Source organism: Oscarella lobularis, chromosome 20, assembly GCF_947507565.1.
Source record: "Oscarella lobularis chromosome 20, ooOscLobu1.1, whole genome shotgun sequence".
Classification (NCBI taxonomy): Eukaryota; Metazoa; Porifera; class Homoscleromorpha; order Homosclerophorida; family Oscarellidae; genus Oscarella; species Oscarella lobularis.
In genome coordinates, this window is record NC_089194.1 from 1,689,173 (window position 1) to 1,715,691 (window position 26,519).

At 46.1% G+C, this 26,519-nt stretch overlaps 8 protein-coding genes and 1 pseudogene across 17 annotated transcripts; 1 reads left to right on the top strand and 8 right to left on the bottom strand.

Annotated features, from left to right (window-relative positions):
• Nucleotides 1–135: 135 nt before the first annotated feature.
• Nucleotides 136–1,769, bottom strand: LOC136198941 (TNF receptor-associated factor 3-like). Its single transcript, XM_065989014.1, has 5 exons — nucleotides 1,659–1,769; nucleotides 1,514–1,609; nucleotides 1,366–1,455; nucleotides 1,233–1,304; nucleotides 136–1,182 (listed from the first exon to the last, which is right to left on the bottom strand). Exons 1-5 carry the CDS (start codon nucleotides 1,701–1,703, stop codon nucleotides 316–318), a joined length of 1,170 nt encoding a protein of 389 aa, XP_065845086.1. The 5' UTR covers nucleotides 1,704–1,769; the 3' UTR covers nucleotides 136–315.
• LOC136198939 (TNF receptor-associated factor 3-like) lies at nucleotides 1,758–4,261 on the bottom strand. 3 transcript variants are annotated; one of them, XM_065989011.1, is made up of 6 exons: nucleotides 4,106–4,261; nucleotides 3,751–4,051; nucleotides 3,167–3,261; nucleotides 3,049–3,114; nucleotides 2,864–2,935; nucleotides 1,758–2,816 (listed from the first exon to the last, which is right to left on the bottom strand). In XM_065989011.1, exons 3-6 carry the CDS (start codon nucleotides 3,248–3,250, stop codon nucleotides 1,845–1,847), a joined length of 1,194 nt encoding a protein of 397 aa, XP_065845083.1. In that variant the 5' UTR covers nucleotides 3,251–3,261; nucleotides 3,751–4,051; nucleotides 4,106–4,261; the 3' UTR covers nucleotides 1,758–1,844. The 3 variants fall into 3 exon arrangements, with proteins under 3 accessions (XP_065845083.1, XP_065845084.1, XP_065845085.1); XM_065989012.1 differs by having other exon boundaries at nucleotides 3,167–3,258; nucleotides 4,106–4,258; XM_065989013.1 differs by lacking the exon at nucleotides 2,864–2,935 and having other exon boundaries at nucleotides 4,106–4,258.
• A 621-nt stretch (nucleotides 4,262–4,882) lies between these two features.
• Nucleotides 4,883–8,081, bottom strand: LOC136198935 (TNF receptor-associated factor 3-like). Of its 3 annotated transcripts, none has more exons than XM_065989004.1 (11): nucleotides 8,002–8,081; nucleotides 7,909–7,940; nucleotides 7,441–7,617; nucleotides 7,342–7,390; nucleotides 7,184–7,288; nucleotides 7,071–7,124; nucleotides 6,967–7,023; nucleotides 6,838–6,909; nucleotides 6,171–6,770; nucleotides 6,062–6,118; nucleotides 4,883–5,944 (listed from the first exon to the last, which is right to left on the bottom strand). In XM_065989004.1, the coding sequence occupies exons 3-11, from the start codon at nucleotides 7,614–7,616 to the stop codon at nucleotides 4,910–4,912; spliced, it is 2,205 nt and encodes a 734-aa protein (XP_065845076.1). In that variant the 5' UTR covers nucleotide 7,617; nucleotides 7,909–7,940; nucleotides 8,002–8,081; the 3' UTR covers nucleotides 4,883–4,909. The 3 variants fall into 3 exon arrangements, with proteins under 3 accessions (XP_065845076.1, XP_065845075.1, XP_065845077.1); XM_065989003.1 differs by having other exon boundaries at nucleotides 7,336–7,390; XM_065989005.1 differs by lacking the exons at nucleotides 7,909–7,940; nucleotides 8,002–8,081 and having other exon boundaries at nucleotides 7,336–7,390; nucleotides 7,441–7,490; nucleotides 7,536–7,576.
• Nucleotides 8,082–8,770: 689 nt separating this feature from the next.
• Nucleotides 8,771–10,509, bottom strand: LOC136198947 (TNF receptor-associated factor 3-like; annotated as a pseudogene).
• Nucleotides 10,418–12,848, bottom strand: LOC136198946 (TNF receptor-associated factor 3-like). Its single transcript, XM_065989018.1, has 7 exons — nucleotides 12,580–12,848; nucleotides 12,462–12,516; nucleotides 12,308–12,412; nucleotides 12,150–12,257; nucleotides 11,810–11,881; nucleotides 11,703–11,750; nucleotides 10,418–11,539 (listed from the first exon to the last, which is right to left on the bottom strand). Exons 1-7 carry the CDS (start codon nucleotides 12,765–12,767, stop codon nucleotides 10,502–10,504), a joined length of 1,614 nt encoding a protein of 537 aa, XP_065845090.1. The 5' UTR covers nucleotides 12,768–12,848; the 3' UTR covers nucleotides 10,418–10,501.
• An 18-nt stretch (nucleotides 12,849–12,866) lies between these two features.
• On the bottom strand, nucleotides 12,867–17,820 carry LOC136198945 (TNF receptor-associated factor 3-like). 4 transcript variants are annotated; one of them, XR_010672943.1, is made up of 17 exons: nucleotides 17,752–17,819; nucleotides 17,608–17,688; nucleotides 17,227–17,486; nucleotides 16,894–16,948; nucleotides 16,732–16,830; nucleotides 16,518–16,673; nucleotides 16,401–16,463; nucleotides 15,612–16,352; nucleotides 15,498–15,549; nucleotides 15,347–15,451; nucleotides 15,130–15,291; nucleotides 15,004–15,075; nucleotides 14,845–14,889; nucleotides 13,609–14,795; nucleotides 13,454–13,556; nucleotides 13,311–13,383; nucleotides 12,867–13,256 (listed from the first exon to the last, which is right to left on the bottom strand). XR_010672943.1 is itself a non-coding variant. In XM_065989017.1 (14 exons), exons 8-14 carry the CDS (start codon nucleotides 15,815–15,817, stop codon nucleotides 13,755–13,757), a joined length of 1,683 nt encoding a protein of 560 aa, XP_065845089.1. In that variant the 5' UTR covers nucleotides 15,818–16,352; nucleotides 16,401–16,463; nucleotides 16,518–16,673; nucleotides 16,732–16,830; nucleotides 16,894–16,948; nucleotides 17,227–17,486; nucleotides 17,608–17,688; nucleotides 17,752–17,819; the 3' UTR covers nucleotides 13,413–13,754. The 4 variants fall into 4 exon arrangements, 1 of the variants encoding a protein (XP_065845089.1); XR_010672942.1 differs by having other exon boundaries at nucleotides 13,454–14,795; nucleotides 17,552–17,688; nucleotides 17,752–17,820; XR_010672941.1 differs by having other exon boundaries at nucleotides 13,454–14,795.
• A 1,695-nt stretch (nucleotides 17,821–19,515) lies between these two features.
• Nucleotides 19,516–20,442, top strand: LOC136198949 (AP-2 complex subunit sigma-like). Its single transcript, XM_065989021.1, has 5 exons — nucleotides 19,516–19,673; nucleotides 19,730–19,879; nucleotides 19,935–20,048; nucleotides 20,098–20,157; nucleotides 20,212–20,442. The coding sequence occupies exons 1-5, from the start codon at nucleotides 19,671–19,673 to the stop codon at nucleotides 20,311–20,313; spliced, it is 429 nt and encodes a 142-aa protein (XP_065845093.1). The 5' UTR covers nucleotides 19,516–19,670; the 3' UTR covers nucleotides 20,314–20,442.
• On the bottom strand, nucleotides 20,375–22,450 carry LOC136198948 (dnaJ homolog subfamily B member 14-like). 2 transcript variants are annotated; one of them, XM_065989020.1, is made up of 11 exons: nucleotides 22,291–22,450; nucleotides 22,082–22,238; nucleotides 21,939–22,023; nucleotides 21,824–21,884; nucleotides 21,636–21,758; nucleotides 21,526–21,582; nucleotides 21,285–21,477; nucleotides 21,062–21,231; nucleotides 20,730–21,006; nucleotides 20,655–20,687; nucleotides 20,375–20,605 (listed from the first exon to the last, which is right to left on the bottom strand). In XM_065989020.1, the coding sequence occupies exons 1-9, from the start codon at nucleotides 22,421–22,423 to the stop codon at nucleotides 20,891–20,893; spliced, it is 1,095 nt and encodes a 364-aa protein (XP_065845092.1). In that variant the 5' UTR covers nucleotides 22,424–22,450; the 3' UTR covers nucleotides 20,375–20,605; nucleotides 20,655–20,687; nucleotides 20,730–20,890. The 2 variants fall into 2 exon arrangements, with proteins under 2 accessions (XP_065845092.1, XP_065845091.1); XM_065989019.1 differs by having other exon boundaries at nucleotides 20,655–21,006.
• Nucleotides 22,451–22,468: 18 nt separating this feature from the next.
• On the bottom strand, nucleotides 22,469–26,433 carry LOC136198967 (cGMP-dependent protein kinase 1-like). Of its 2 annotated transcripts, XM_065989047.1 has the most exons (20): nucleotides 26,270–26,433; nucleotides 26,144–26,217; nucleotides 25,846–26,083; nucleotides 25,197–25,363; nucleotides 25,019–25,132; nucleotides 24,807–24,912; nucleotides 24,682–24,745; nucleotides 24,551–24,628; nucleotides 24,398–24,492; nucleotides 24,277–24,345; nucleotides 24,149–24,223; nucleotides 23,989–24,094; nucleotides 23,796–23,935; nucleotides 23,542–23,731; nucleotides 23,342–23,482; nucleotides 23,223–23,287; nucleotides 23,042–23,164; nucleotides 22,924–22,986; nucleotides 22,792–22,858; nucleotides 22,469–22,738 (listed from the first exon to the last, which is right to left on the bottom strand). In XM_065989047.1, the coding sequence occupies exons 2-20, from the start codon at nucleotides 26,208–26,210 to the stop codon at nucleotides 22,637–22,639; spliced, it is 2,070 nt and encodes a 689-aa protein (XP_065845119.1). In that variant the 5' UTR covers nucleotides 26,211–26,217; nucleotides 26,270–26,433; the 3' UTR covers nucleotides 22,469–22,636. The 2 variants fall into 2 exon arrangements, with proteins under 2 accessions (XP_065845119.1, XP_065845118.1); XM_065989046.1 differs by having other exon boundaries at nucleotides 26,144–26,286.
• Between the last annotated feature and the right edge of the window lie 86 nt (nucleotides 26,434–26,519).

A 26,519-nucleotide genomic window follows, 5' to 3' on the forward strand; every position in this document is an offset into this window, starting at 1 on the left:
GGGCTTCTGTACGCAGCATGACCTACCTAGGCAAAATTTCACCAAATCAGAAAGTTTCTCTTTGTAGTCGTGACACTTTTTTCTAAACGACAAATAATGACAGCTGCATTCGTGAACAGAACGCGCCAAGGAGACTATGGGAAAAAACATTGTATTAACCCCACCAAAAAAGTGTACCCAACGTTAATCAATCATCAGTTATTATATAAACACAACCTTCATTTGTAACCTTAAAGAATGTCACTTATATAAATACAACCTTTCTTTGTACCTCAAAGACTGTCACTCATATAAACACAACACCTTTCTTTGTACCTACTGGCGTTCATCAGGTCGCTCAATACCCGACAAGTCGACTTGAACTTTCACAAACATGCAATCGTCCTTGATAAACGTCCCACTGTCGAGCTTTGCCAGGGGCAAGAAACGCGGACGCCCGCTTGAAATATTCATCTTCTCATATGGTAGCTGCAACGACAACGGCGACGAAAGATTGGGACAAAACGCGTCGGAAACGTGATTTCGCTGGGGCCCCTGATCAATCAAAACGAACGTAACCTCCTGGCGAAAGGGCCACGAGAGAAGCGAATCGAATTCGCCCCTTATCACGACAAAAAACAAGGACAAGTGCGTGCCCTTGCCCACACCCTCGCCATGTAAAGAGAGACGCGCGCACATCTTGTAGCCGCACGGGGACGTATAGAAGGGCTGGGAATAGACAGTAGGGACTTTCTCCGATGCCGCTTCGAGTCGTCGTCGTCTGACGTCGGTGATTTTCCAGAGCAGAACGCCTTGCATGAGATGCTTTTGATAGAGATGAGCGTCGTGTTGGGCTAGGCAAACGTCGTGTTGAGCTAGGCGGACGTCGTACGAAGCGACAACCGCATCTCTGCTCCGGATTTCTTCGGTGAGCAATGCAAAGCGACGCCAGATACTGCTGGTCGTGTAACGAGCCAAACTTTCTGCCTCGGCGATTCTCTGATTCAATTGGACGCCGTGATGTTGCTCAACGCAATCGATTTGGATGCGAAGAGATTCGATAGCGGCGGTTGCTTTATCACTGTCGCTTGGGAGTTGGAGTGAAGATAGAGTCTTCATCGTTTCGTTGATGGCCTTTGTGATGTGAGCTATGTGTTCCACTACGGAATCTCGGTTATGTGCGGAGACGGCTTTGCGTTTTAGCTGGAAGGAGAGAGAATCGCTTAGGGATCTATAGAGAGGTGTCTGTGTACCTGTCGAGCGCATCCAGGTACCTCACAGGATACGTCTTTTTCTGGACACGACAGCTTCAAGTGCTCAGACAACTAAAGCAGAAAAAAGTGTCAGAAGCCCTAGATGGCTGAGTAGTGTGAGCGCTCCTCTTACCTTTCCTCGGGGAACGTCCTGCGAGCAGACACGACATCTAATCAGCGCAATCATAAAATGCCTATACTGACACTCGTCTTTCATGTGACGCTGTGACAAAGGCGAAAATTTCGACTACAGTGCATATTCAATTAGTTAGCTAACTGACTTCGAGTTGAGCTTTCTTTCCCAGCCACATGCACCCCTCCTCTTTCCAACTGCAGTGGACTTGGGGCTCCAAATCGCCAAAAACGTCTCTCCATTCCTGTAAGTCAGAAATGACGACTCTTTCTAGTAACTTCGCTGAAACATACCTTCTGATCAGGGATCTCGAGCGCTCGGCCTTTGGAATCCGACATTCTGGGGCCCCTGTCTCTGGGGAAAGATGTGCTCTACGGTCCCGGATAAACGCATACAAGACAAAGAAAAACTCTCTTCTCTGGAGATTACGACTAAAAACAATAACTTTAAAGTACCAAAAGAAATTTCTCTATAAAAAATCATCTTTTGTCTGGACGAGTGACGTCACTCGTGTCCACAACTACTTTGATAAATAACGTATCATCTCTTATATAATCTCCACCGTCTAATGTTGATAAGGGAACAAATAGAGGACACCCACTCGCAATATTCATTTCATTGCGCGGCTTCTTGAACGACGACGACGTGGGATCGGGTCTAAACGTGTCCGACACGTGTCTACCATAGGCTTGATCCATGAGAACGAGAGTCACTTTCTGTTGAAAGGGCCAAGGCAAAAGGGCATCATACTCGCCCCTCATCACCACAAAAAACAGCGAGAGATGAGTCCCTTTTCCCATTCCATCCCCATTCAGATACAACCTCGCACAAAGCTTATATCCGCAGCCAGACGTATAAAACGGCTGCGAATAAATCGAAGGCGTTTTCCCACTTACAGCCTCACGCCTACGCCTTCGAATGTCAGTAATCTTCCATAGAAGAACTCCCTCTGTATTCTTACTAAGCCCGTGCTCAGCTAATTTGATATCGTGAGAAGCGGGGAAAAACGATCCCGTTCTCATTCTGAGAGAAGGGGCGTTATTGGTTCTCAGCGAACTGTCTTCTAGTGATCGTATTCGCGCCGCTTGGGTCGTTATCGTTTCTTCCATTTTGAGCATCTTTTCCGTCATGATTCGAAGATGACTTTCAAACATGGCGCGATAGTCTCTCTGCACGTTGTCGACGGATTGATAGCAGGCTTCGAGGATTTTTGTTTGAACGACTCGTTGATGGGCTTGCATGTCTGTGGCTTGGGTTTCGAGGCTGGCTATTCTTTCTGTTATCGCCTCTACTGCTTTCGTATTGCTCTGTTGGAGGGTGCGAAAATCTCGACGAGTTTTGCTGAGACTTTCGCGAAGACGATCCAGGTCCTGGTTGGCGGCTTGGACCTCTTCAGTTTGAGCAGTCGGATGAGGTGTAACAGACTGGACTTCAGTCGCAATTGGTATTGCCTAGGCGGAAAAATAAGAAGTCTCGTATAAATTACTACTAGCACTACATTTTCCGGAGATAATTGTGGTGGCAATGAAGAACAGTCATTGTTTTCCTTGCAGAAAACAGAACAACTATTCTAAAAACATACCGGTAAATGATGGTGATTATTGCTTAACACTAAGCCAGTGGAAGCACACAGGGCGCCCCCTAACCTAAATCCTGGACTCGCCACTGTAAGCTACAGCTTACCCCATTGCTAAGAGAACTTCTTGAGCCATAGCAGAATCTAACAGAACTTGAATTGTTTGACTCCAACTAAAAAAGCCAACGTAGCGAATCTGACGCGATAGCAGTAAAAAATTCTCACATCGTCCGTTTGGAAATTTGGACAATCGCCAAGAGCGTTGTGACGCGTCTCTTCCACAGCGCGACTCAGAGACTCTTCCGCCATGTTTGAGGCTACTATGAAAAACTATAAGTTCAGTAGGTTTTAACCATGCTTGGAACGCTCTAAAAAGCGAGTTTGGCGCCGTGCGACGGTAGGTGCGGGCCGGGGAGGGGGGGACACAGAGACTCTTCCGCCTTGTTTGAGGCTACTATGAAAAACCATAAGTTCACTAGGTTTTTCAACAATGCTTGGAACGCTCATTTGGCACCGTGCGACGGTCGGTGCGGGTCGGTGCGGGCCGGTGCGGGCCGGGGAGGGGGGAGTGGGGGGGGGGGGGGGGGGGGGGGGGGACAACCAGCCTTGTAGCAGCAGTCTTCGCACGTTCGATTGCCGCAAGTTCCCAACAGTCAAATACAGTTACAACTGTAAGTCCAATCAAAATCGACTCATAAACTGAGTCGGGATCGTCGTCTGAGCCAAGCTCGCTTTGGGAGAGTCGCAAGCATGGCCGTACACATAGGCGAGGGACGTACGGTACACTACAACGAATGAGCATACAGTACCAGTGGGTTCAGCACAGCACTTCTCTCGACGACACTGTCTGCGTTATTGGTGACGGTAAGTTGACTTGCGATGTTATATGCTTGTGACGACCTTTGGCGCTGAGCCAAGTCGGCACGGAGCCAACTGGGGCTACCGGAACCGGAGGAATTCCATCACTCATACAGGGGCATTCTACCAAGACTCTAAGAGGCTGCGATCGTCGCGTTCTACTGTACTGGGTGGTCTACAAAAAAGACGCGAGGATTTGCGGCGTTTGATTGAGCCCTTCGTAAACGTGACCACCCACTTCTGGGGACTAAACTGAACGAGAGATAATAGACTGAACGGAACCTTCTCCGTTTCGACTAAACAAACCAATCTTTTGCGGGCACTTGCGCGATTCTGCCCATTTCAGTGGAAGAGAGAGGGAGGCGGGATCTAGCGGATCTAGCTGGAGCTGAGCGAATACGGGTACTGGGCACTTGGCCACACAATCGACCAATCAAAAACAAGTTACATACGTAAAGAATCTACAAGCTCCAGACAAAGGCTTTGGCGAAGAACCTCGTGGTCCCTTTACTTACTTGATAAAAGGCTTTTCTGTTGAAAAGAGATCCTACGGAATACGCGTAGACCATTCAACTCCCTCTCCACCCTTGGCATTTGATCGCTTGCTTACCTTAGAAGTCACTGAGTGTGATCTCATTGGCTGGGTATGAGATAAGAGGGTTGGGCTTCTCTCTTTCTCCGCCCCTGTTCGGTTCTAAGGTACTGGCAAGATGCCACGACGCCTGTGCGAGACAGACTTAGCGTCTAAAACAAGTGGTTTGGGCACTTTTATAAGGTTACAAGAGTCAGACGCATTCTTTGTATTAACGGAGACCCCCCTGTCGAAACAACACAAAAACAGTGAGTTTGGCGTCTGTTCAGCAGCTTTTGGAGCGTGCTTGCTACCCCATGGCCTACCTTTAGATTAATTATCCCTAGAAGGAGACCCGGCGAACAAAGTTGCGACTTTCTCGTAAGCAAACAGGCTCATTTTGCCACGGCAAGCGAATTGACGCTAGTATATTGCCTGATTTCATCTACAGTACTTACGCGTACGGGTCTTGAGCACTAAAAAGACATTGAATACATAAAAGAGCGTACATGTATCAAAAGAATTTTCTCTATAAAAAATCATCTTTTGTCTGGACGGGTAACGTCACTCGTGTCCACAACTACTTTGATAAATAACGTGTCATCTCTTATATAATCTCCACCGTCTAATGTTGATAAGGGAACAAATAGAGGACACCCACTCGCAATATTCATTTCATTGCGCGGCTTCTTGAACGACGACGACGTGGGATCGGGTCTAAACGTGTCCGACACGTGTCTACCATAGGTTTGATCCATGAGGACGAGAGTCACTTTCTGTTGAAAGGGCCAAGGCAAAAGGGCATCATACTCGCCCCTCATCACCACAAAAAACAGCGAGAGATGAGTCCCTTTTCCCATCCCGTCCCCATTCAGATACAACCTCGCACAAAGCTTATATCCGCAGCCAGACGTGTAAAACGGCTGCGAATAAATCGAAGGCGTTTTCCCACTTACAGCCTCACGCCTGCGCCTTCGAATATCAGTAATCTTCCACAGAAGAACTCCTTCGGTATTTTTACAGTCCAGCATATCAATTCTAAGCCCGTGCTCCGCTAATTTGATATCGTGAGAAGCGAGGATTCGATCCTGTTGTGAGAACTGTTGTTCGATGAGCGGACTCAAAGACGATCCCGTTCCCATGCCGCTTGTGCTGAGCGAAGGGGCGTTAGTTCTTAGCGAATTATTCTCGTCTTCTAGTGATCGTATTCGCGCCGCTTGCGTTGTTATTGTCTCCTCCATTTTGAGCATTTTTTCCGTCATGATTCGAAGATGACTTTCGACGTTGTCGAACTTGGCGCGATAGTCTCTCTGCGCGTTGTCGACGGATTGATAGCAGGCTTCGAGGATTTTTGTTTGGACGACTCGTTGATGGGCTTGCATGTCTGTGGCTTGGGTTTCGAGGCTGGAAATTCTTTCTGTTAACGCCTCCACTGCTTTCGTATTGTTCTGCTGGAGGGTGCGGAAATCTCGACGAGTTTCGCTGAGACTTTCACAAAGACGATCCGGAGATAATTGTGGTGGCAATGAAGAACTGTCACTGTTTTCCTTGCAGAAAAACTCAGAACCACTATTCTAAAAACATACCGGTAAATGATGGTGATTATTGCTTAACACTAAGCCAGTGGAAGGAGGCACACAGGGCGCCCCCTAACCTAAATCCTGGACTCGCCACTGTAAGCTACAGCTTACCCCATTGCTAAGAGAACTTTTTGAGCAATAGCAGAATCTTAAATTGTTGGACTCCAACTAAAAAAGCCAACGTAGCGAATCTGACGCGATAGCAGTAAAAAATTCTCACATCGTCGGTTTGGAAATTTGGACAATCGCCAAGAGCGTTGTGACGCGTCTCTTCCACAGCGTGACTCAGAGACTCTTCCGCCATGTTTGAGGCTACTATCTTCCATAGGAGAACGCCTCGCTGGTATTTGTTATCAATGAGATCGAGACGAACACCGTGTTCAGCGAGGCGGACGTCGTGCGACGCGATGACGCGATCATGCGCCGGATCTCTGTTCTGTTTCAATTCGGATATCTCTTGTGATTGGGTAGCGACGATTTCCTCGAATTTGAGCATTTTTTCGGTGAACATTGTGAAGTGACGCGTCAGATTGTCGATCACGTGACGCGTCTCTTTTTGAAGATTGTCCATGCTCTGATAACAAGCTTCGAGAATTTTCGCTTGAACGATCTTCTGATTGGCTTCCATATCGCCACAATGCTCCTCGACGTCATTGATTCTGACGCGAATTGATTCGATGGCGGCGATCGTTTTTTCGTCGCCGGATGGGACTTTAAGTGAGGACAGCGTCATTGTCACTTCGTTCAGAGTTTTAGTTATGTGAGCCACGTGCTCTATTAGGGAGTCCTTGTTATGTGCAGAGAGGGCTTTGCGTTGTAGCTAAAGGGAGAGGGAGAGAGTCGCTTAGGGATCTATCTATCTATCTATCTATCTATAGAGAGTGTACCTGTTGAGTGCATCCAGGCACCTCACAGGATATGTCTTTATCTGGGCATGATAGTTCTAAGTGCTGAGATAACTAAAGGAGGAAACGTGTCCTATTATTTCCTATGTGTACTGCTTATGTGATCCTTACCTTGTCTTCGGGAATTTCTTCTGAGCAAACGGGGCATTTAACCATAGTTAACTGTTTCTAAATCCCTGACTTAATTTCTAATATGTATTATCCCATGTACGTACCTTTTCATCTTTATGAATAATACTTCTATACTGACACTCGTCTTTCATGTGACGCTGCAACCAAGGCAAAGAAAATTCGATTACAAGTCCAACACACTAGATAAGTGACTGACTTTGAGTAGAGCTTGCTTTCCCTGCCAGCTGCATCCCTCCTCTTTCCGATTGCAGTAGACCTCGAGCTCAGATATCTCCTTATCGGCAAATACGTCTCTCCAAACCTGTAAGCTCAATAACGACTTGTTTAGGTGACTCTGCTATCGTGTACCTTCACCTCCCTCAGTTTCGCCCCGCGTTTTGGGCATTCCGGCTCTTCGTCCTTTCTAATCATACATCCGGCTCACGATCTTCGTGGAAGTTTACTTTTACTTACTTTCGAATCGCCTTGTAACACGCTTCGCACAGTCGTTCGCCGCATGGAATCTGCACGGGCCGAACGAGAAGTAAAACGCACGAGCAGCACCTCACCGACGACGGGAGAGGATCGCAAACAAAAATGCAGTCGCGAATGTCTTCGTCCGCATCCTGCAGTGCCACTTTCGACAACATTCTGCGGCAGAGAACCAAGTTATGCAACCAACGAACACCTTCGTCCTCTTCAGCAGGTCCCGGATGTGAGTAGATTCAGAGCTTTTCTGAAGGGCAGTCCGGCCGCCGCGTTTTTTGAAAGTAATTAGGGACCCGTAATTAGATTATAATAGAGAGCACGCGCATTTCGTCTGATAATCGATTTCCAGCATGTGTGAGACAAAATCCCCTAATTATCAATGCTAGGTGCTTGGCGGCTGCAGTTGGCGCCCTGCCAGCACGCCTTTAGAGATCCTCGTGGGCCCTTTTTTACCTTAGAAAAGACTTTTCTGAAGAAAAGTGATCCTAGAGGCAGAAATATTCAACTATTGCCCCTTTCTCTCCACTTTGGCATTTGATCGCTTACCTTAGGAGTCACTTCACCTAAGCAGAAATTTCGTCGAAATTGTTGTCGAATTGCATTGGAGAAATCGCAGGGAAACCGCGACGGTGACCGTGGCAAAAGATCGAACTAAAACCCAATTATTACCACAGAGAAAAACGGCTGTACCGATTTACGTGCCTGAGCAGTGAAATCTGACTCTCTTGGCAAGCCGAGAACGCACCAAGGAGATGGAAGAGGATCGTTGTCGGAGCAAAGCATTATCACGCGGCTGCATCAAAGAGAAATGCTTCAAGCGCTGTGGTATATGCATATATTATACCAACCTAACCTCACGATGAACTCTTGACTCCAGACGGTCACTCAGCATATCCTTACCTCACGATTTGAACTCTTGACCCCAGACGGTCACTCAAAATTCATACGTCATCATTGCGAGCATCCGTGTCTCGAATCGGCGAGGACGATTTCGGCTATCGTCGGCAGTGAAGCCGCTCGCTCATTCGGACTGTCGAGAAAATCGACTGATGAAGGCGAACTTCTGCAGAGGTACGAGAGACACAAGTCGGATAGAGAGAGAAGATGGCGAGAGTCCATTTTGACACGCGTGACCAAGACTTTTCATCGATCCCGGATACACCTTTTCGCGGGCTTCCGATCCCTTTACGCAGCATGACCTACCTAGGCAAAAATTCCACCAAATCTTTCTTTTTGTAGTCGTGACACTTTTCTTTCTAAACGACTAATAATGACAGCTGCATTCGTGAACAGAACGCGCCAAGGAGACTATGGGAAAAAACATTGTATTAACCCCACCAAAAAAATGTACCTAACGTTTATCACTGAATCATCAGTTATTATATAAACACAACCTCCATTTGTAACCTTAAAGAATGTCACTCATATAAACACAACCTTCCTTTGTACCTCAAAGAGTGTCACTCATATAAACACACAACCTTTCTTTGTACCTACTGGAGTTCATCAGGTCGCTCAATACCCGACAAGTCGACTTGAACTTTCACAAACATGCAATCGTCCTTGATAAACGTCCCACTGTCGAGCTTTGCCAGGGGCAAAAAACGCGGGTACCCGCTTGAAATATTCATCTCCTCATATGGTTGCTGCAACGACAACGGCGACGCAAGATCGGGACAAAACGCGTCGGAAACGTGATTTCGCTGGGGCCCCTGATCAATCAAAACAAACGTAACCTCCTGGCGAAAGGGCCACGAGAGAAGCGAATCGAATTCGCCCCTTATCACGACAAAAAAACAAGGACAAGTGCGTGCCCTTGCCCCCACCCTCGCCATGTAAAGAGAGACGCGCGCACATCTTGTAGCCGCACGGGGACGTGTAGAAGGGCTGGGAATAGACAGTAGGGACTTCGTCCGATGCCGCTTCGAGTTGTCGTCGTCTGACGTCGGTGATTTTCCAGAGCAGAACGCCTTGCATGAGATGCTTTTCAGAGAGATGAGCGTCGTGTTGGGCTAGGCGAACGTCGTGTTGAGCTAGGCGGACGTCGTACGAAGCGATGACCGCCTCTCTGCTCTGGATTTCTTCGGTGAGCAATGCAAAGCGACGCCAGATATTGCTGCTGCTCGTGTAACGAGCCAAATTTTCTGCCTCGGCGATTCTCTGATTCAATTGGATGCTTTGACGTTTCTCAACGCAATCGATTTGGATGCGAAGAGATTCGATAGCGGCGGTTGCTTTATCACTGTCGTTTGGGAGTTGGAGTGAAGATAGAGTCTTCATCGTTTCGTTGATGGCCTTTGTGATGTGAGCTATGTGTTCCACTACGGAATCTCGGTTATGTGCGGAGAGGGCTTTGCGTTTTAGCTAGAAGGAGAGAGAATCGCTTAGGGATCTATAGAGAGGTGTCTGTGTACCTGTCGAGCGCATCCAGGTACCTCACAGCATACGTCTTTTTCTGGACATGACAGCTTCAAGTGCTCAGACAACTAAAGCAGAAAAAAGTGTCTGAGGAATATGTGTAATGATATCCATTTGAGTAGTGTCAGAGCCCCATATGTGAGTAGTGTGAGCGCTCCTCTTACCTTGCCTCGGGAAACGTCCTGCGAGCAGACACGACATCTAATCAGCGCAATCATAAAATGTCTATACTGACACTCGTCTTTCATGTGACGCTGTGACAAAGGCAAACATTTCGACTGCATATTCAATTAGTTAGCTAACTGACTTCGAGTAGAGCTTTTTTTCCCAGCCACCTGCACCCCTCCTCTTTCCAACTGCAGTAGACTTGGGGCTCCAAATCGCCAAAAACGTCTCTCCATTCCTGTAAGTCAGAAATGACGACTCTTTCTACGCTGAAACATACCTTCTGATCAGGGATCTCGAGCGCTCGGCCTTTGGAATCCGACATTCTGGGGCCCCTGTTCTGGGGAAAAGACGTGCTCTACGGTCCCGGATAAACGCATACAAGACAAAGAAAACTCTCTTCTCTGGAGATTACGACTAAAACAATAACTTTAAAATACCAAAGAAATTTCTCTATAAAAAATCATCTTTTGTCTGGACGAGTGACGTCACTTGTGTCCACAACTACTTTGATAAATAACGTATCATCTCTAATATAATCTCCACCGTCTAATGTTGATAAGGGAACAAATAGAGGACATCCACTCGCAATATTCATTTCATTGCGCGGCTTTTTGAATGACGACGACGTGGGATCGGGTCTAAACGTGTCCGACACGTGTCTACCATAGGTTTGATCCATGAGGACGAGAGTCACTTTCTGTTGAAAGGGCCAAGGCAAAAGGGCATCATACTCCCCCCTCATCACCACAAAAAACAGCGAGAGATGAGTCCCTTTTCCCATCCCGTCCCCATTCAGATACAACCTCGCACAAAGCTTATATCCGCAGCCAGACGTGTAAAACGGCTGCGAATAAATCGAAGGCGTTTTCCCACTTACAGCCTCACGCCTACGTCTCCTAATTTCGGTGATCTTCCACAGAAGAACTCCCTCGGTATTCTTACAATCCAGCATATCAATACGAAGCCCGTGCTCTGCTAATTTGATATCGTGAGAAGCGAGGATTCGATCCTGTTGTGAGAACTGTTGTTCGATGAGTGGGCTCAAAGACGATCCCGTTCCCATGCCGCTTGTGCTGAGCGAAGGGGCGTTAGTTCTTAGCGAATTATTTTCGTCTTCTAGTGATCGTATCCGCGCCGCTTGGGTCGTTATTGTCTCCTCCATTTTGAGCATCTTTTCCGTCATGATTCGAAGATGACTTTCCACGTTGTCGAACTTGGCGCGATAGTCTCTCTGCGCGTTGTCGACGGATTGATAGCAGGCTTCGAGGATTTTTGTTTGGACGAGTCTTTGATGGGCTTGCATGTCTGTGGCCTGAGTTTCGAGGTTGGCTATTCTTTCCGTTAACGCCTCCACTGCTTTCGTATTGCTCTGCTGGAGGATGCGGAAATCTCGACGACTTTCACTGACACTTTCGCGAAGACGATCCAGATCCTGGCTGGCGGCGTGGACACCTTCACTTGCAGCGACTAGATGGGGTGTGGTTTCCAGCTTCGTTTTCTAAAAAGAGCTCCGTGAATCAAGGGAACGAAAGAGGGTGGGGAAAAGAGGCGGAGAGGGAGGGGCAGGTAGAAGCTGCCCCTAATATTCGCCATTCACACTATTGTATTCGCTCTCCTCTCGCTCGTGGCAATCCTACTGCAACTAAAGACTACGTACGCACCTCAGCACGTCTCTCCTCGCGCGCTTGGGCGTTGCAATTAGACTCCAACTGCACAGGTAGGTTAGATTCATGGAGAGTTCAAAGTCTGGGTACAGTAGTCCTCTTACATGTTCCTGCTGCATTTCTGCGCGTATTGAAAGGCCGTCGACTGCTTTCTCCAAGCCAACAGAATGGCACTTCTAAAATGATACATTCGCTTTTACATACAGGGCGGGTTCAGTTTCTTGTTGCGTTGGAAATATCAAACTTGTGACATAGATCATGCAATCTATGATGCAATATATCGTGAGATCATTAATAAAAAAATTGATGATGCACTCTAAAGAGCACATCATAGCTCAACAACACGTGATCTCGTGATCTCTCGTGATCTCATTCTGATGACCAATAACAATGTGAGCGCGTGGTAACAGTGGTTTTTGAAGCCATCTGTTTGTGCATACATACCTCTACGTCTCTGGTATTCGAGGAAAGATTACGCAGTTCTTTCGCACGATTTTTCCCGGAAATTTGGACCTTGCCTTCTCGTCCCCACAGACAATTCGACAGATGGCCCTTTCAGAGAAAAATTGCTATAATTGGGGACTTCTCAATCACTTCCTTACCTGGAATAGAGCCAGCTGACCTCTCCACTCGCAGCCATCCTTTTTCCTGTCACAAAAAATTTCAAGTTCTGCCAGCTCTTTTTCAGCGAACACATCGCGCCACAGCTAAAAAAAGAATCAAAATAGTCGACCGTTGATCACGATTTTAGAGCACCTTCCCATCCTTTAGATCTATTCGGCATTTGGAACACTTAGGATCTTCCTCCTCTCTACATAATCAAGAACAGGAACTGAGAGTGGATATCCTTACGCGCGGGGGTTCGTTTCCTTACGTTCTGATCTTCTTGTAGCAGTCTTCGCACATTCGGTCGCCGCATTCCGCTTGAAGTGGCCGAATCAGGAGTAGCTTGCAGAAGACGCAGAAAACTGAGACTGGCGGAGGCGTCTCGACGAATGCGTAGTCGTCGTGACGTCTTTCTTCGCTTCGCTCGATAGCACGGACAACCTCTTTCGACGCCATTTGAAGTTAGAATGAAGAGACTACGCAGCAAAGCCTTCTCAGCATACTGTGGTCATAATGCATGGTCACCGAATGACGCACGCAATATTTAGACTTTGCCTTTTGCGTGCTTCGTTGCTTTAGCACCCGGATATCTATTACCTGGGTGTACATGATATGTACCTTTGAAATTTCAATGCTTGAACTCGATCGCGTTTAGGACGTTAGATGAGCGCGTCGCGACGATTCAAATTTGAAGTTGTAGACTACTTGCGCACGCGCATGATTTTGGGCAATCACGTGCTACGTCCGTTGCACCGGAGATACAGAACAGAGAATGCACAGACTGAATAAAACCTAGACTGAAACCTAAAAACAGAGTGAGATAATTAATTAAGCAACAATGACATATTTGAGAGTAATGCGCCAGCCCCAGCCAAATGAACTTTTCCGGAGACGACGACAACACGGCGACTCGGAGCGGAGCTGTGAGTCCCTTACGTCACCTGGCTATAAATCAGAAGAGATTACAACAATCACGTCACGGAGTACTGAACGTAGTACCAGAGACGTAGCTGCACTGCATGTGAAGAGGAGGAACCAGAAGCGGTTCATCACGTGAAGGGGAAATCCCAATCTAGGCAAACAACGACGTTATTGACACGATCAATTTCAAAACATTAATCAGCTTGGTGCTATACGCGTACCAAATTTGGAAAAACATTCACATAGCAAATACAAACACGGATGCGCCATTGACGCCGACAAAGGCTCTCGCAGGAGGTTTTGTAAATCTCCAAAGCCGCGTTTCTATTAGAATTACGAGTTCCGACAGTCTGAAGAAAGAGGTGATTGCTTTCACTCGTGTAATTGGCTCCGTTGCTCCATCCGGTGCCATGCAGTGAGCTGGGCCCTGTGGGCAGGGTGGTGCCGGGCAGGGTGGGCCCTGCTCTTCTTGCGGAGGCAGAACGCCGCTCGCTTCCGTCTTTCCGCTAGACGGCACGGCGTTTATCTTTTGCTGTCTGGGCGAACAACATCACTTGTATCGACGACCACTTTAACAAACATCGTATCGTCCTTTATATAACATCCACTGTCCAAAGTAGCTAAAGAAACAAATAGCGGACATCCACTAGCAATGTTCATTTCATTTCGCGGTTTCTTGAACGACGACGACGTGGGATCGGGTCGAAACGTGTCTGACACGTGCCGCCCATACTGTTGATCCATGAGGACGAGGGTGACCTTTTGTTGAAAGGGCCAAGGCAAAAGAGCATCGTACTCGCCTCTCATCACCACAAAGAAGAGTGAGAGATGAGTCCCCTTTCCCATGCCATCCCCATTCAGATACAATCTAGCACAAAGCTTATAGCCACCCCCAGAAGTATAAAACGGTTGAGAATATATCGAAGGAGTCTTTCCACTGACAGCCTCGCGACGACGCCGCCTCACGTCAGTAATTTTCCATAAGAGAACTCCTTCAGTATTTTTACAGTCAAGCATGTCGATACGAAGACCGTGCTCTGCTAGTTGAATGTCGTGAGTAGCCAGGATTCGATCTTGTTGCGAGAACTGCTGCTCTATAAGTGGAGTCAAGCCAGATCCCCCCAGTCCTATTCCACTAGTAGATGGAAGACCGTTACGTTTCAGTGAACTATTCTCGTCTTCTAACGAACGTATACGCGAAGCCTGACTAGTTATTGTCTCCTCCATCTTCAGCATCTTTTCGGTCATCATACGTAGATGATTTTCGATGTTACCAAACTTGGCCGTGTAGTCTTTTTGAGCGTTATCTACAGACTGGTAGCACGCTTCGAGGAGTTTCGTTTGTACGACTTTTTGATGGGCTTGGATATCAGTTGCTTGCGTTTCGAGGCTTGATATTCTTTCGGTTAGCATTTCGATTCCTTTGGTGTTGCTCTGTTGGAGAGTGCGGAAATCGTGACGCGTTTCAGTAAGAGTTCCCTGAAGGCGTGACACTTCTCGTTTTAGTGTTTCGTGTCCCTTACTCGCAGCTATTAGATGAGTCGTCAGACTTTCCGGATTTCCCTAAAGGTCCGCCATAAAATTGAACATTGAATCATAATTCTTTCCGTACTTTGTCATCACGCTTTTCCTTGCAGACTTCCAAATGAGATTCCAGCTAAAAGAAAACGAAAGTGCCTTAGTCAAAAAGATAAGGACGTTTATTTCAACATAGCGCGATACCCTTTTACTTTCTAAACGACAACACTGCATAATCTAATAAACAACCAACCCTTTTGCGTGGAATTTCTGAGCAGCAGTTCGGACATTCAATGAGGGTCTCTAAGCACGCCTCTACGTGATTCTAAATATTACAAAAAACTGGTGAATAGTGACAAGATTATTTAATTAAACTGACGTCAAATTTTGAAGATTGGTGTTCTTCACCACAGTGAGGACATGTGCGTAATTGAAAAAGACATTCTTTAGCGTGAGTCTCTTGCGTCGCGTTGGTAACGATCACACTGCAGCCGGGATTCGCGCAAGGCCATCTTTTGTATTGACATGCAGAGGCGTGGTCCTTTAAATAATTAGATTACGCAAAATCGAAGACGATTTGATTTATAGACCACCACCTCTGCTGATAACTTTGGACCCCTCCAGTCGCACCCCAGCGACTTGTTCAAACAGTAGACTTCGAGTTGGTCGATTTCTTTCACGGCAAACGCGTCCCTCCAACACTAAAGACAATTTAAGAGTTTGGGGGAAGCGGATCTCCCCACAAACCTGTTTAGGCGTAATTGGATTAGTGCAAACTGGACACGTTGGTTCGGGTCGCCTGAGAGACAAAAGATAAGGTGGGGGACTCGTGGGGACTTCCAAACGGCGCAGTTGACTCACTTCAACAGTTCTTTATAACATTCTTCGCAACTGCGCTCTCCGCACGAAGTTTGAATAGGGTTGTGTAATACTCCTCCGCAGACGCAACAGCGAACGGAGTGCGGAGGATCAAAAACGTACTCGTACGCCGTCGCCGCCGCGCGACAATCCTTCTCAACCGCGCCAGCAATACCTCCGAATTTTCCATCGTTCAATACAAATGTCATAGTAATAGTAATTGAAAATTGAAGAAAAAGTCATGCACTCGCTCTGCACGCGCGTAGAATAAAAAAACGTGGCAGATTGCCAAGGATTCTGCCCGTCTGGCAGAGCCCCGGCTACTTATATGATATAGCAGGGTGGGGGAAGGTCCCGCCCTGCTACATTATGTATTAATGATTAAGGGGACTATTAAGGTTCGGGAGCTTATCAATGAGGTCAACTTTTCCCCAGGGATTCTCTGCCGACGACTTCTAATTCGTCTAGGCGTTGGAGTGCAGATTGAGATCGGGACTCCAAGCCCTTGAGTTGGGCGATGTTCTTGTCTCGAACTTCTCTCACTGTTTTGAAAACTTTTTCGTACTCTTCGCGAGCATTTGCATTCAGCTCGTCGAAAGCATCTCTAATGCTGTTGACTCTGCTGCTAAGATGACTAACTTCGTAGCTATCAGACACGACTTCATTTGACATCTCCTCGTCATAGTCAGCTTGATGACTTGACAAAACTTCCATCGTTGGAGGACCTGTGCCAGTCGTTGAGATCTACAAAATGATTTCAGACCTAATAGCAATACAACATTATTGCCGTACGTCAGCAGAAACAGTCCTTTCACCGTCTACAAAACGGCTAGCGAGACAATCTCTAAGATGAAGCTAAAAATCAAGCAATGAAAAAACGTCATAAATAATCATAATAATTAATTGGACCTTGAGCTCCATCTGCTTTATCTCTGCGCCACAACCTCTACAGGTGACCTTGCTGACAGGACAGCTGTGGCTGTGGCGAGAAGCCAGTACTTTGAGCATAATTGAACAACAGCCATCATGACAGTACCACTGATCATGTAGACTCTCCAAATGTTTCTACACAGAAGAACCTGCAGTTCAGATTACGCGCGTGGGGAAAGAACACTGTACTAACATTTATGTCTGTCCTATAGCCCACCCACTCGCACGTCTCCTCTGCGCATTTGAATTCGTATTTCAGAAGTTGTTTCCTGGCATAGGCATCTGGGTGACACTAAGGAATCATTTTTCGTTGATTTTCCGTGTTTTGAGGTCAGTGGGAGGGCGCTGCACTTACATCCTTCCACGAGCATTTGTCGTGGTTCTCACATGAACAAGATTTTTCCCCAGACCTTAGGAAACAACGGTAAAATACCCAGATCTAATATCCTTCCTCTCCCCCTTGACCTTATGACATTACACGGTGCACTTTCATTATTGCGAAAGAAGTTACGCGTATATAAGGGTCTGGGAATTGATCCAACTACCAATTCGCAACCCACCCCGCCCGCGCATTTGTACAATCAGATGTCTGCAGGGGAGAGTTGAGAAGGCGGAGAGAGGGAGGGAGGGAAGGAGGCTAGATAGCGGTGCTAGAGGGGGACCCCAGCTTCGATCGTTACCCACTTACAGAAAACACAGCTCGTAACAAGAGAGACAAAGCCGTTTTCCGCAACTCGATTGGATAGGATAGTCGAGGATCCGTTGGCAGTCGGAGCAGCGATAACCCGATGGGATTTCGTCAGAAGCGACGAAAACGTAACTAGTTTCTCTGTCGTCCGACTCGCGAGACGGAGACGCGGCGACGGCGACAGCCATACAACGACGTACTTAGCCCTTTTCGATGAACAGTGTCGTTTTTGAAGAGGAGAGAAACACCCGAGGAAGCATCTAACACAAGAGAGCACAAGTTACAAATGATGTCAGCACACAGAGATTGGGCTTTATAGATGTACAGTATCCATCCGGATGTAGACTACAGCAGAGCTGAAAACTATGATGCATCAATTACCAAATTGCGTCACATTAGCATATAGCTGTCAAGCTGCCAGAGATGATCTTATTCGGTCATCTGCGGAATCTTTTTGAAGTCCTAAGGGTTAGGGGTTAAGGGTCTGTAATGCACTCCTAGTTTGGGTCATGCGCTCGTACTCACATGCTTCGCTGCATATGTTATCAAGACTTAAAACGTCTGAGGCGAGAGCTACAGTGTCCAATTCGTGCAAAAACGGCCCATTTCGCCTTACCAGAGACTCGCGTGTGCACTCGATTCGCTTTTTTGGCGATTTTCGGTGAATAACAGCTGCGACAAAGTCGGATGGCAATACAATAGCACCGTCTTCAACGATTCAAGGACGCTTTCTAGCTAGAAAGACAGAAAAAAGGAATGGCGTGTGGCAGGGCAGGCGGCCAATCACTAACGCACGTTAGATGTAGGTGTTCGCGCCTTCGTTTCTTTACTCTGTCGTCCACAAGGAAGGAATAGTCTGGGTTGTGTGATCAGAGGTAGATGAAACACGGCCATTACCTCGGACCCTCTGTTGCCACGCGGGGGATGAGAGAGAGAGAGAGAGAGAGACTCTGGGTGGGTGGATGGGTGGGGTGGTAATCGCGTAAATACACTTTGCATTGCAATGAGACCAGTTGGTTCGGGCGGGGGGCTTTCCCGATATTGTTTACAGGTGGAGCCCACCGGAATGAAACCATATCCTTCTTATGTTTCTATAAACTAGCTATATACAATACTGCACATCTGATGACATGCAGTCATATCTCCGGAGTTTCCTCCATCATATGCGGCAAGCGAGTACTGACTCACTGGCACGCTTCGGTGTGAAGTGAAACTGCACACTTCTTGCCAATATTAAACACGTTGCTTTCGTTAGCCTCAGTGTGAATTGAGACTGTGCTGTTCCTGCCAATATTAAACACGTTGCCTCCAAGTACAACGATTTGCTTTGCGGTGCTTATGAGTTTGTTGGGGACCCCTGCGACGAGGCCTCCGATGGTCTCGGAAAGTTTCCGAGGATTGCCGGCGAGGAATTGCACGATGTCCCCCAAGACGTTCAATTTGGCATTAGCTCCTGTCAGCTTGCCACAGAGACCTCTGATGATCTCTTTCTGGGAAGCAACAATCTTCTCCAGATTGAAAACTTTTTCAAGAAGGAATTGTATAGTTTCCAAGTTGCCCAATTGGGCAAAACCTTTGGTCACGGACGCACCCAGCGTTTGGAGCGTCTGACAGAGTAGATAGACAATTTAAAATTAAAATTTTCTATTTTAAGAATTTGAACCTCCCAGAACCCGCTCGGGCTTGCTTCCTTTTCTTCTGCTTCGTTGACAGGCGAGTCCCTGGATTGAGAGGCGCTACCACCCCAAAGAAGGAAATCATCCCTGTCAAAAGAGAACTAATTTTAGTTTTTTGAGCTTCAGATCATAAAACAATTCATTGAAAGTTTCAGGATAGGAATAATTTATTACTCGTCTTTATAATCATCCAATAAAGGCGCATCCTCTTGCAACTGTTCTTTCGGGTGACGAAATTGCGCGAGAACTTCGATTTCAGTAACGAATTGTTCTTTTGTTTTATACTTGGTTTTTTCTTTTGTATTGTTTAGACGTTTGATTGCTACTTCGGTGAAACGAAGGTAGCCTTTATAGACGGGACCGAAACCTCCTTCACCGAGTTTTTTTCCACCTTTTGAAACAGGCAAGTTGTTGAAGTTGTCCGTCGATTGGGCAAGATCAGTAAAGAAAAAGTTCATAGTAAGATGTTGAATTTCTGGTTGCCTTGAACCTATAAAACGTTGCAGCTTGTTCGGGGGGATTTTTGGGGAACTGTGAGATCACTTGGGTAACTCCCCACCTACAGGAAATTGCTGCGTGACAAGTCTTGGGAATCTTTTCTGATTGGCTTGACACGTTTCGATGTAGGAGAAGACTTGGGGAAATGTACGACGCCCAAATCAGAGAGATGGAAAGATCGAATAGCTCGACAACCCTCTTACGGGAATCTAGTGCGCGCAAAATTGCGCAAACTGCTGAGCAGACTGCGTAGAGCCCGAAGAAGAAAACATGGTTATTCTCGGCGTTATTGCTCGATTTTATCGTCGCAATCGATACCTTTTGTCTAGATTCGATTCATCCTGATACAAAATCGCGCCGGAAAGACGCGTCTCGCCAAATGGTTCATGGCATTCGAAGACGACGAAAAACAGAAGCTAATCGAAGAAGTGCACGCAGTCGTCACCGTGCGCGATGCAAAACACACGAATTTCGTCGAGGTAAGCACGAAATTTCGTAGCGGGGCCCCCTTTGAGGAACCGACCTCGATTTTAGTTCCGCAACTTCAAAATCGTTTATCGACGATACGCGGGACTTTATTTCTGCATATGCTGCGACGTCGACGACAGCAATTTAGCCTATCTCGAAGCCATACATAACTTTGTAGAGGTACAAAATTAATAATTTTAATTAATAGTACTGATTAATTAATACGAAGGTGTTGAACGAATATTTTCACAACGTTTGTGAACTCGATCTCGTCTTCAATTTCTATAAGGTAGTCTAGATATAAGAAATATTAAATTATTAGTTAATTAATTAATTAATTGAGGTATATGCTGTTGTTGATGAAATGTTCTTGGCCGGGGAAATTCGCGAAACGAGTCAAATGAAAGTTTTGAATCAGCTTCAAATGCTCGGAACACTAGAATAAATATTTTCCCCCCTCTCTCATTCTTTTTTTTTTCTTTTGTCTCGTTTTGTTGATATGAACGTAGTGATCAAATTCTTTAATTTGTCACAATGTTGCGCACGCAAACAAATGAAAAATTTCTACATAATGCGTTCTTTTCGTGTTCAGCATATTACGGTGATAGTGCGCTTAGGAGCTAACCACACCTCGCTGCTTCCTCTCGGGTGATCCTGTTTTTGAGAAAATCCCATTTCAAGTCTAATCCACACAGCTAATACGTATATCAGCACTGTACTTGGACCTACTATATATCCTAAATTTTACTCATTAGTAACCTTGACAGCTAGAAGTACAAACTTCACCGTTGTCTGAATGAAGCCTGAGCCAGCGCTTCCCTAACTAAGACTTAGAACGAACTTGAAAACGAACTATTGTACTTCAAATGATCAACGGCGCTCTTGCCAAAGCTTGGGCGAGTCCGGTAGAGGGACGCCATTCAGGGTTTGGAAATGTGCCAAAGGTAATTCCCCCAAGTCCCTCGCGCAAACCGGTCAAACCAGTTCAGTACCAGATTATAAATAGGTAATTCCCCCACCCTTTAGCCACCATCTCTTATCTTTACATATTGGTCACAATTACGCAAAGTTCTACCAGTCGCTTCACGTTCCCTCTCTTCGTCTCTATAAAATCGAGCCACTCTCAAGTCACGATTTCCTATACAGAAAACAACCTCCAAACAACAATAATTCAAAAAAAATCAATAAATCACTTTGCTGTTGCTCAGTAAAACAACGATCCTCCAAATAACTCAAGTACTCCCATCGGACTTCCTTCTCAATTTTCTCCAAAGACTTCCCATATTTCGCATCAAAATCAGCATCAACGTAAAATTTAATAGGAGTAGGCAGACTCTTAGTCCAACGCTCATATTTAAACCACCTCAAAAATTAGGAAAAAATTAGAATTAGACATGTCTTTGGATGTAGAACTACCTGGTTCTTCTAAGACTAAAAGAAGAGCTGTCATTCCATACTACAAGAGCAGAGCTGACTAGCAGAAGAAGCAGTAGACCAAGTATGAAGAGAAGTTGTCTAAGAGCAGCCTCTTGCTCATTCCGCTGATCATCAATGTCATGATGATGATAGTGCTGATGGTTGTGACGATAACGCCGCGTTGCATACAAATCTAATAAAAAAGAATCAAGACGATTTCCTATGGAATTATTGATCTAACCTCTTCCAAATGGAGATCCGCCGAAAAACATGCGAAAAAGTTCATCCACATCCACATCTAATATTTGAAAAGAATTGTTGTTTTCATATTTAATTATTTCCTATGCTAACCGTCATCTCTATACATGCGTCCGCCACGTCTTGTTACATTTGAATTCAAGTCTTCATCGCCAAAAGAATCGTAGTTCCGTCTCTTGGCTGGGTCGCTTAGAACAGCATACGCTTTTCCAACCGCTAGAGAAGGTATAAGCATATAGGGACCCCTAAACTATACTTTTAGCATCTTTTCCCCCTCTTACCCTTAAAAGCGTCGCTTGCTTTGGGCGCTTGGTTTTTGTCTGGGTGGAGACGCAATGCTAACTGGGGTCGATAAAAGGATTAGGGTAACTCTTATCAATACTTTTACTTGTCCACCTTTCTATAGTTTTTCTTTAGTTCCGCGTCACTGGCGTCTTTTGACACTTCTAGTACTTCGTAGTAATTTTTGCGTGATAAAATTCTGGAATTTTTTTTAGATCTCTGTCGTGATTTTTTTTGCGACGTTTTCGTGTTCCTACTTTTTGACTAGTGCTGCATCATCTTCTGTGTAATTTTTCTCCTCTGTTTTCGTCTCGTTTTCGACATTGCGACGGTGTCGAGCGTTCGAGACGTTTTCCGTCGATTCTGTCGATTCCGTTGATTCTTGAGGACTATTTCGTAGACGTTCGAGCAATGCTAGACGTAATCTTTCGCTATTCTGCCTCCTAGAGCGCTATTCTCGCCTCACCGCGACATTCTTGGGTCGGATAGAGCCGCGAGGACTTTTCGAGCAGTTTCACCGCCTTCACTTTGTTTCCCTTAGCTAGATACTGCTTTGCTATGGCCAAGCATTCCTCTGCATCGCTTCGATTCGCCTCCATGCGACAAACGCCTAAAAAGGGGCCCCACTCGACGTCACGTGGGCATCCGATATACATACATATTATCAAACCAATAGTAAATGCAACACACATCAACACGAAAAAACTGAACGTTCCTTGCCCTCCCCCAAATGTATATACGCGTTGCTTAGCTAATCAAAATCAAATATGCCTATGCATGCAGTCTGTTTACCTCGGAACAACAAAAAAAAGTTAGAAATTCAAATCCCATCCAGACGTATCGTCGGGCGGAACGTCAGACGGATCTTCCGGAGGATATTTGTCAAAGTTGTGACAGTCGAGAGCACTCATAATCTATAACGAAAAATAATAATCCACCTGAGATTTATTGAATATATAAGAGTAACCGTTGGCTTGATGGGTGGCTCAAGAGAGCGCTTGACTAAGCCTTCCCAATCAAACCCTTCAAACCATCTATAAAAACAACGCCCCATTTCCTTAGGAATATTCGTAATCAAGTATTGCTAGTAGTATTTAACCTGTGCTTTTTAATTCCGTGGATGCCCTCTTTCTGATTGCCCAACCTCTCAGCAGGATTCTCTCTATATGTGATATATGATAGTTCTTTATTTCTACGTATATTCCCCCCTCCTCTACCTGCACAGGCGTTTGATCAGCCCGTAGGCATTTCTCGGAAACTTCCTCGGAAACTCAATCATATCCATCCCCTTCAGTATAATATTATACGTCTTCATGGGATCGGATCCGGAAAACGGGGGACTATAAAAAGACTTCTGGTCAACGAGAGACGCTATGGACTACAGAAGCGTTGACTCACCTTCCCGTCAATAATTCATACATAAGAATACCTAGTGACCAATAATCGGCTGAAAAATCGTGACCCTAATATATAGGAGCTATTAGAAATGAATAAATCGTTTCTTTCTCTCTATGTGCCTTGTTCAAAATTATTTCTGGCGCTACGTATTCGGGCGTGCCGCAAAACGTCCACGTTTTGCGACCGAATCCAATTTTCTTGGCAAAACCAAAATCAACTAATTTTACATAGCCGTCGGCATCAAGAAGCAAATTTTCCGGCTACAAAAATAAAAAACACATATTAATTAATTAATAAATTAAATATTATTTATTTTGACTTTGAGATCTCTGTAGATGATTCCTCTCTCGTGGAGAAACTGGAAGGCTTCGACGACGCACGCGACGTAGAATCGCGACGTGGGATCGTCGAATTGACCGCGATCGCGCAGGATCGTCCACAATTCGCCGCCCAGACACACTTCCATGAGCATGTATAAGTACTTGGCGTCGCGAAACGTGCGATAGAGTCTAGAATCAATGAGGAGGAGGCGATTAATTAATTCATAATTAGTGTTGTCTATGTTTACGTTACCGCGTAATGAATGGACATCTGGCTTGTATCATGATTGCTTTTTCCGAGTAGATGTGCTCCTGTTGTCGCGTCTCCACGATGTGTTTTTTCTTTAGGCATTTGAGTGCGTAGGACTTTGTCTTGTCGTGCTGGAGTGTCACCTTTAGATAGAGTATCCTTATAGATATAGAAATTCTCATATCGTATCTTATACCAGTTCAACTCTGCCAAAGCCTCCCATTCCTAAAGTGTTGATTACGTGAAGATCGTCCAGACGCATCGCTTTGTATTCGGGGTCGACGTCAGGAAGGCTTTCTTCACTGCGCAAATCAATGATATAGGTACTACTGTATATATGGAATTGTATGACTCACGGTTTGTCGTTGGGATATTCAGGAAATTGAATATTTTTGAGGCTGTCAATTGCGCCGAAAAATCGATGAAATGCTCTGGAGAGATGAAGATGAGATCTATTTGGAAATATCATATCGAAGCAACTGACTCTCTCTCAAGAGTCAAAACAGTGACTCCGGTCTCCGCTTTCACATTAGCAGTCCGCTTCGAATTCGGTCTATAAAAAATCACTAGATTATCTATAGAGAGACTTTGCTTTGAACGCGTACTTTGTCAAGGCCATTTCGCCAAAGTGCTCTCCCTTTCCCATTTTCCGTATCTCCTTTGCTCTGAGATCGCCCGAACCGCGCTGGGAAACGGAGACCTAAATACCAATCAAACAAATTATTAAAATATAAACGAAAATTATTAATTGAACTCACTCTGCCTTCTCGGATGATATAGAACGTATCCCCAGGTCCACCTTGTCTAATAATGAATTCCCCTTCATTATAGACATCCTAGGAAAAACGTTTCTCATATAAAGTCTCTCGAGAAACGAAGTTTAGGATACCTCCTCAAAAGAATCAGCAATTTTACTCAACGTCTGATCCGGCACACCAGAAAACAGACTAGTCCTAAAGAAGAAATCACAGAGATAAAGAAATGAAGACAAGAAAAAAATTATTCAACCCGAACTTTTTCAAAAATTCCTTGTACTCATTTTGTCGCGTCATATTCGTTCGCTGCATGATCGTCTGATAGGTTCGTCGTTCGAGCGCCCACACGCGACAATCGGACGTGGCTGTGAAAGAGAAAGAACGTGTGTTACCATGGCAACAAAACCAGCACTGTACGTGCCGCGTAACGGGAGATACTACGGGGAGAGAAATTCCAGACGAAGCGCTCACCTTTCACGTGGGCGGTCCGCTTGCAATCGTAGAGGATCGCCAACTCGCCGAAAACGACTCCCGTGCCGATTTCACCTCGATTTTCGCCATTTACGACAACCTCGACCGATCCCTCTAAAAAAGAAGAAGAAGAAAAAATGGCGATTTCTTTTCTTTTTCTGTGTGCTCTTTATTATACCGGCGATGACGTAGAGTTCGGTGCCCGTCGAGCCTTCGCGTATGATGTACTGATCTTTTTTGAAGTCTTTCATTATCATGCAGTCGACCATTTCGGCGATTTGGCCCTTTTCGAGTTTCTGCATGAAGTCGTTGTTCGATATCGCTCGCTTGATGAGCTCTTTCGATCTGGAACGAGCGAAAGAAACCGCATAAAAAACTCCGTCCTACTCGAAGGGAGCCCCGTTCGTCGATAGACGCATAAAAAGCGACGATTCGAACACCATACGTTTACATAATACCATCCAATACCATAACAGTAAACGTAGCTCACGAGCGACGTGAGTAACAGAGAACGCCGACGCATCGATCGTTCCCTCAAAGGAGGCCCCGCGAAAAAAAACCCTCGTCACAAATGCAAGACAAAACGTCGAGCGGAGCGATCGCATCGCCAAAGGCGAACAATTAGCGGTGCGACAATGTTTCATATTAGACAGAAGAGCAACGCCCCCGCGATCGCTCGAGCGCAAAAACACGACGAAAAAGCGCGCTCAAAAAAAAGGGGGGGAAACGAAGGCAGCGAATCAGCGCGCCAACGCAAAAGAGACGCGACGTCGCGTCGCGACCGCAAAAGGCGCGAAGCCAAACAGGAAACCCGTTTTCCTCCTTACCCCGCATCTTTCGGATATTTCTTCAACTCGGCTTTCGCGTCGTTGAGCGCGTAGATTTGACCGGGTTCGGCCGAAACGGCGATCTTCTTCTCGCGCTTCTTGTCGGCGACGTCGAGCGTCGCGTGCAATATCTCCGATAGGCGTTTGTTCTCGCGTTGCGCTTTGGCGAGTTCGGCGTGAAGTCGTTCGACTTCGGCTTGGAGACCGGTGATCTCCTGGTCCTTGCGCTTTATTTCGTCTACGCGAGAAGCCGTAGTAAGGCGTCGCTACGGTGTGCGAGATCGAGGAGAGCGATAACCTTGCAGGCGACCCGTTTCGCTCGTTTTCGCGCGAGTGGCGGATGCAGCGTTGCCCATTTGAGACATAACGCGCCTGAGGATGAAGATCGCAAGCTCGAGGGGTGGAAAGAGATTAGGTTTCTAACGAAAATGATCGCTCGAGACGAAACGGAAGTCCTGGGACTACGTCAGCAGGGAATATAGACACGTGGCTTGTGACGTAAAGGTAGAGCGCGCGTGCAAAGTCTAGAAAAAGCAAGCACGTGGTCGAGTGACGTCAAAAAGTGAAGTTCCAACACTGACACTACTAGCAGTAATTAATTATCTAATCGCTCATAATGAAATCGCTGTCACTTTCAAATTCACTTGCATATGCACTCATTAGGCCAGGGTCCT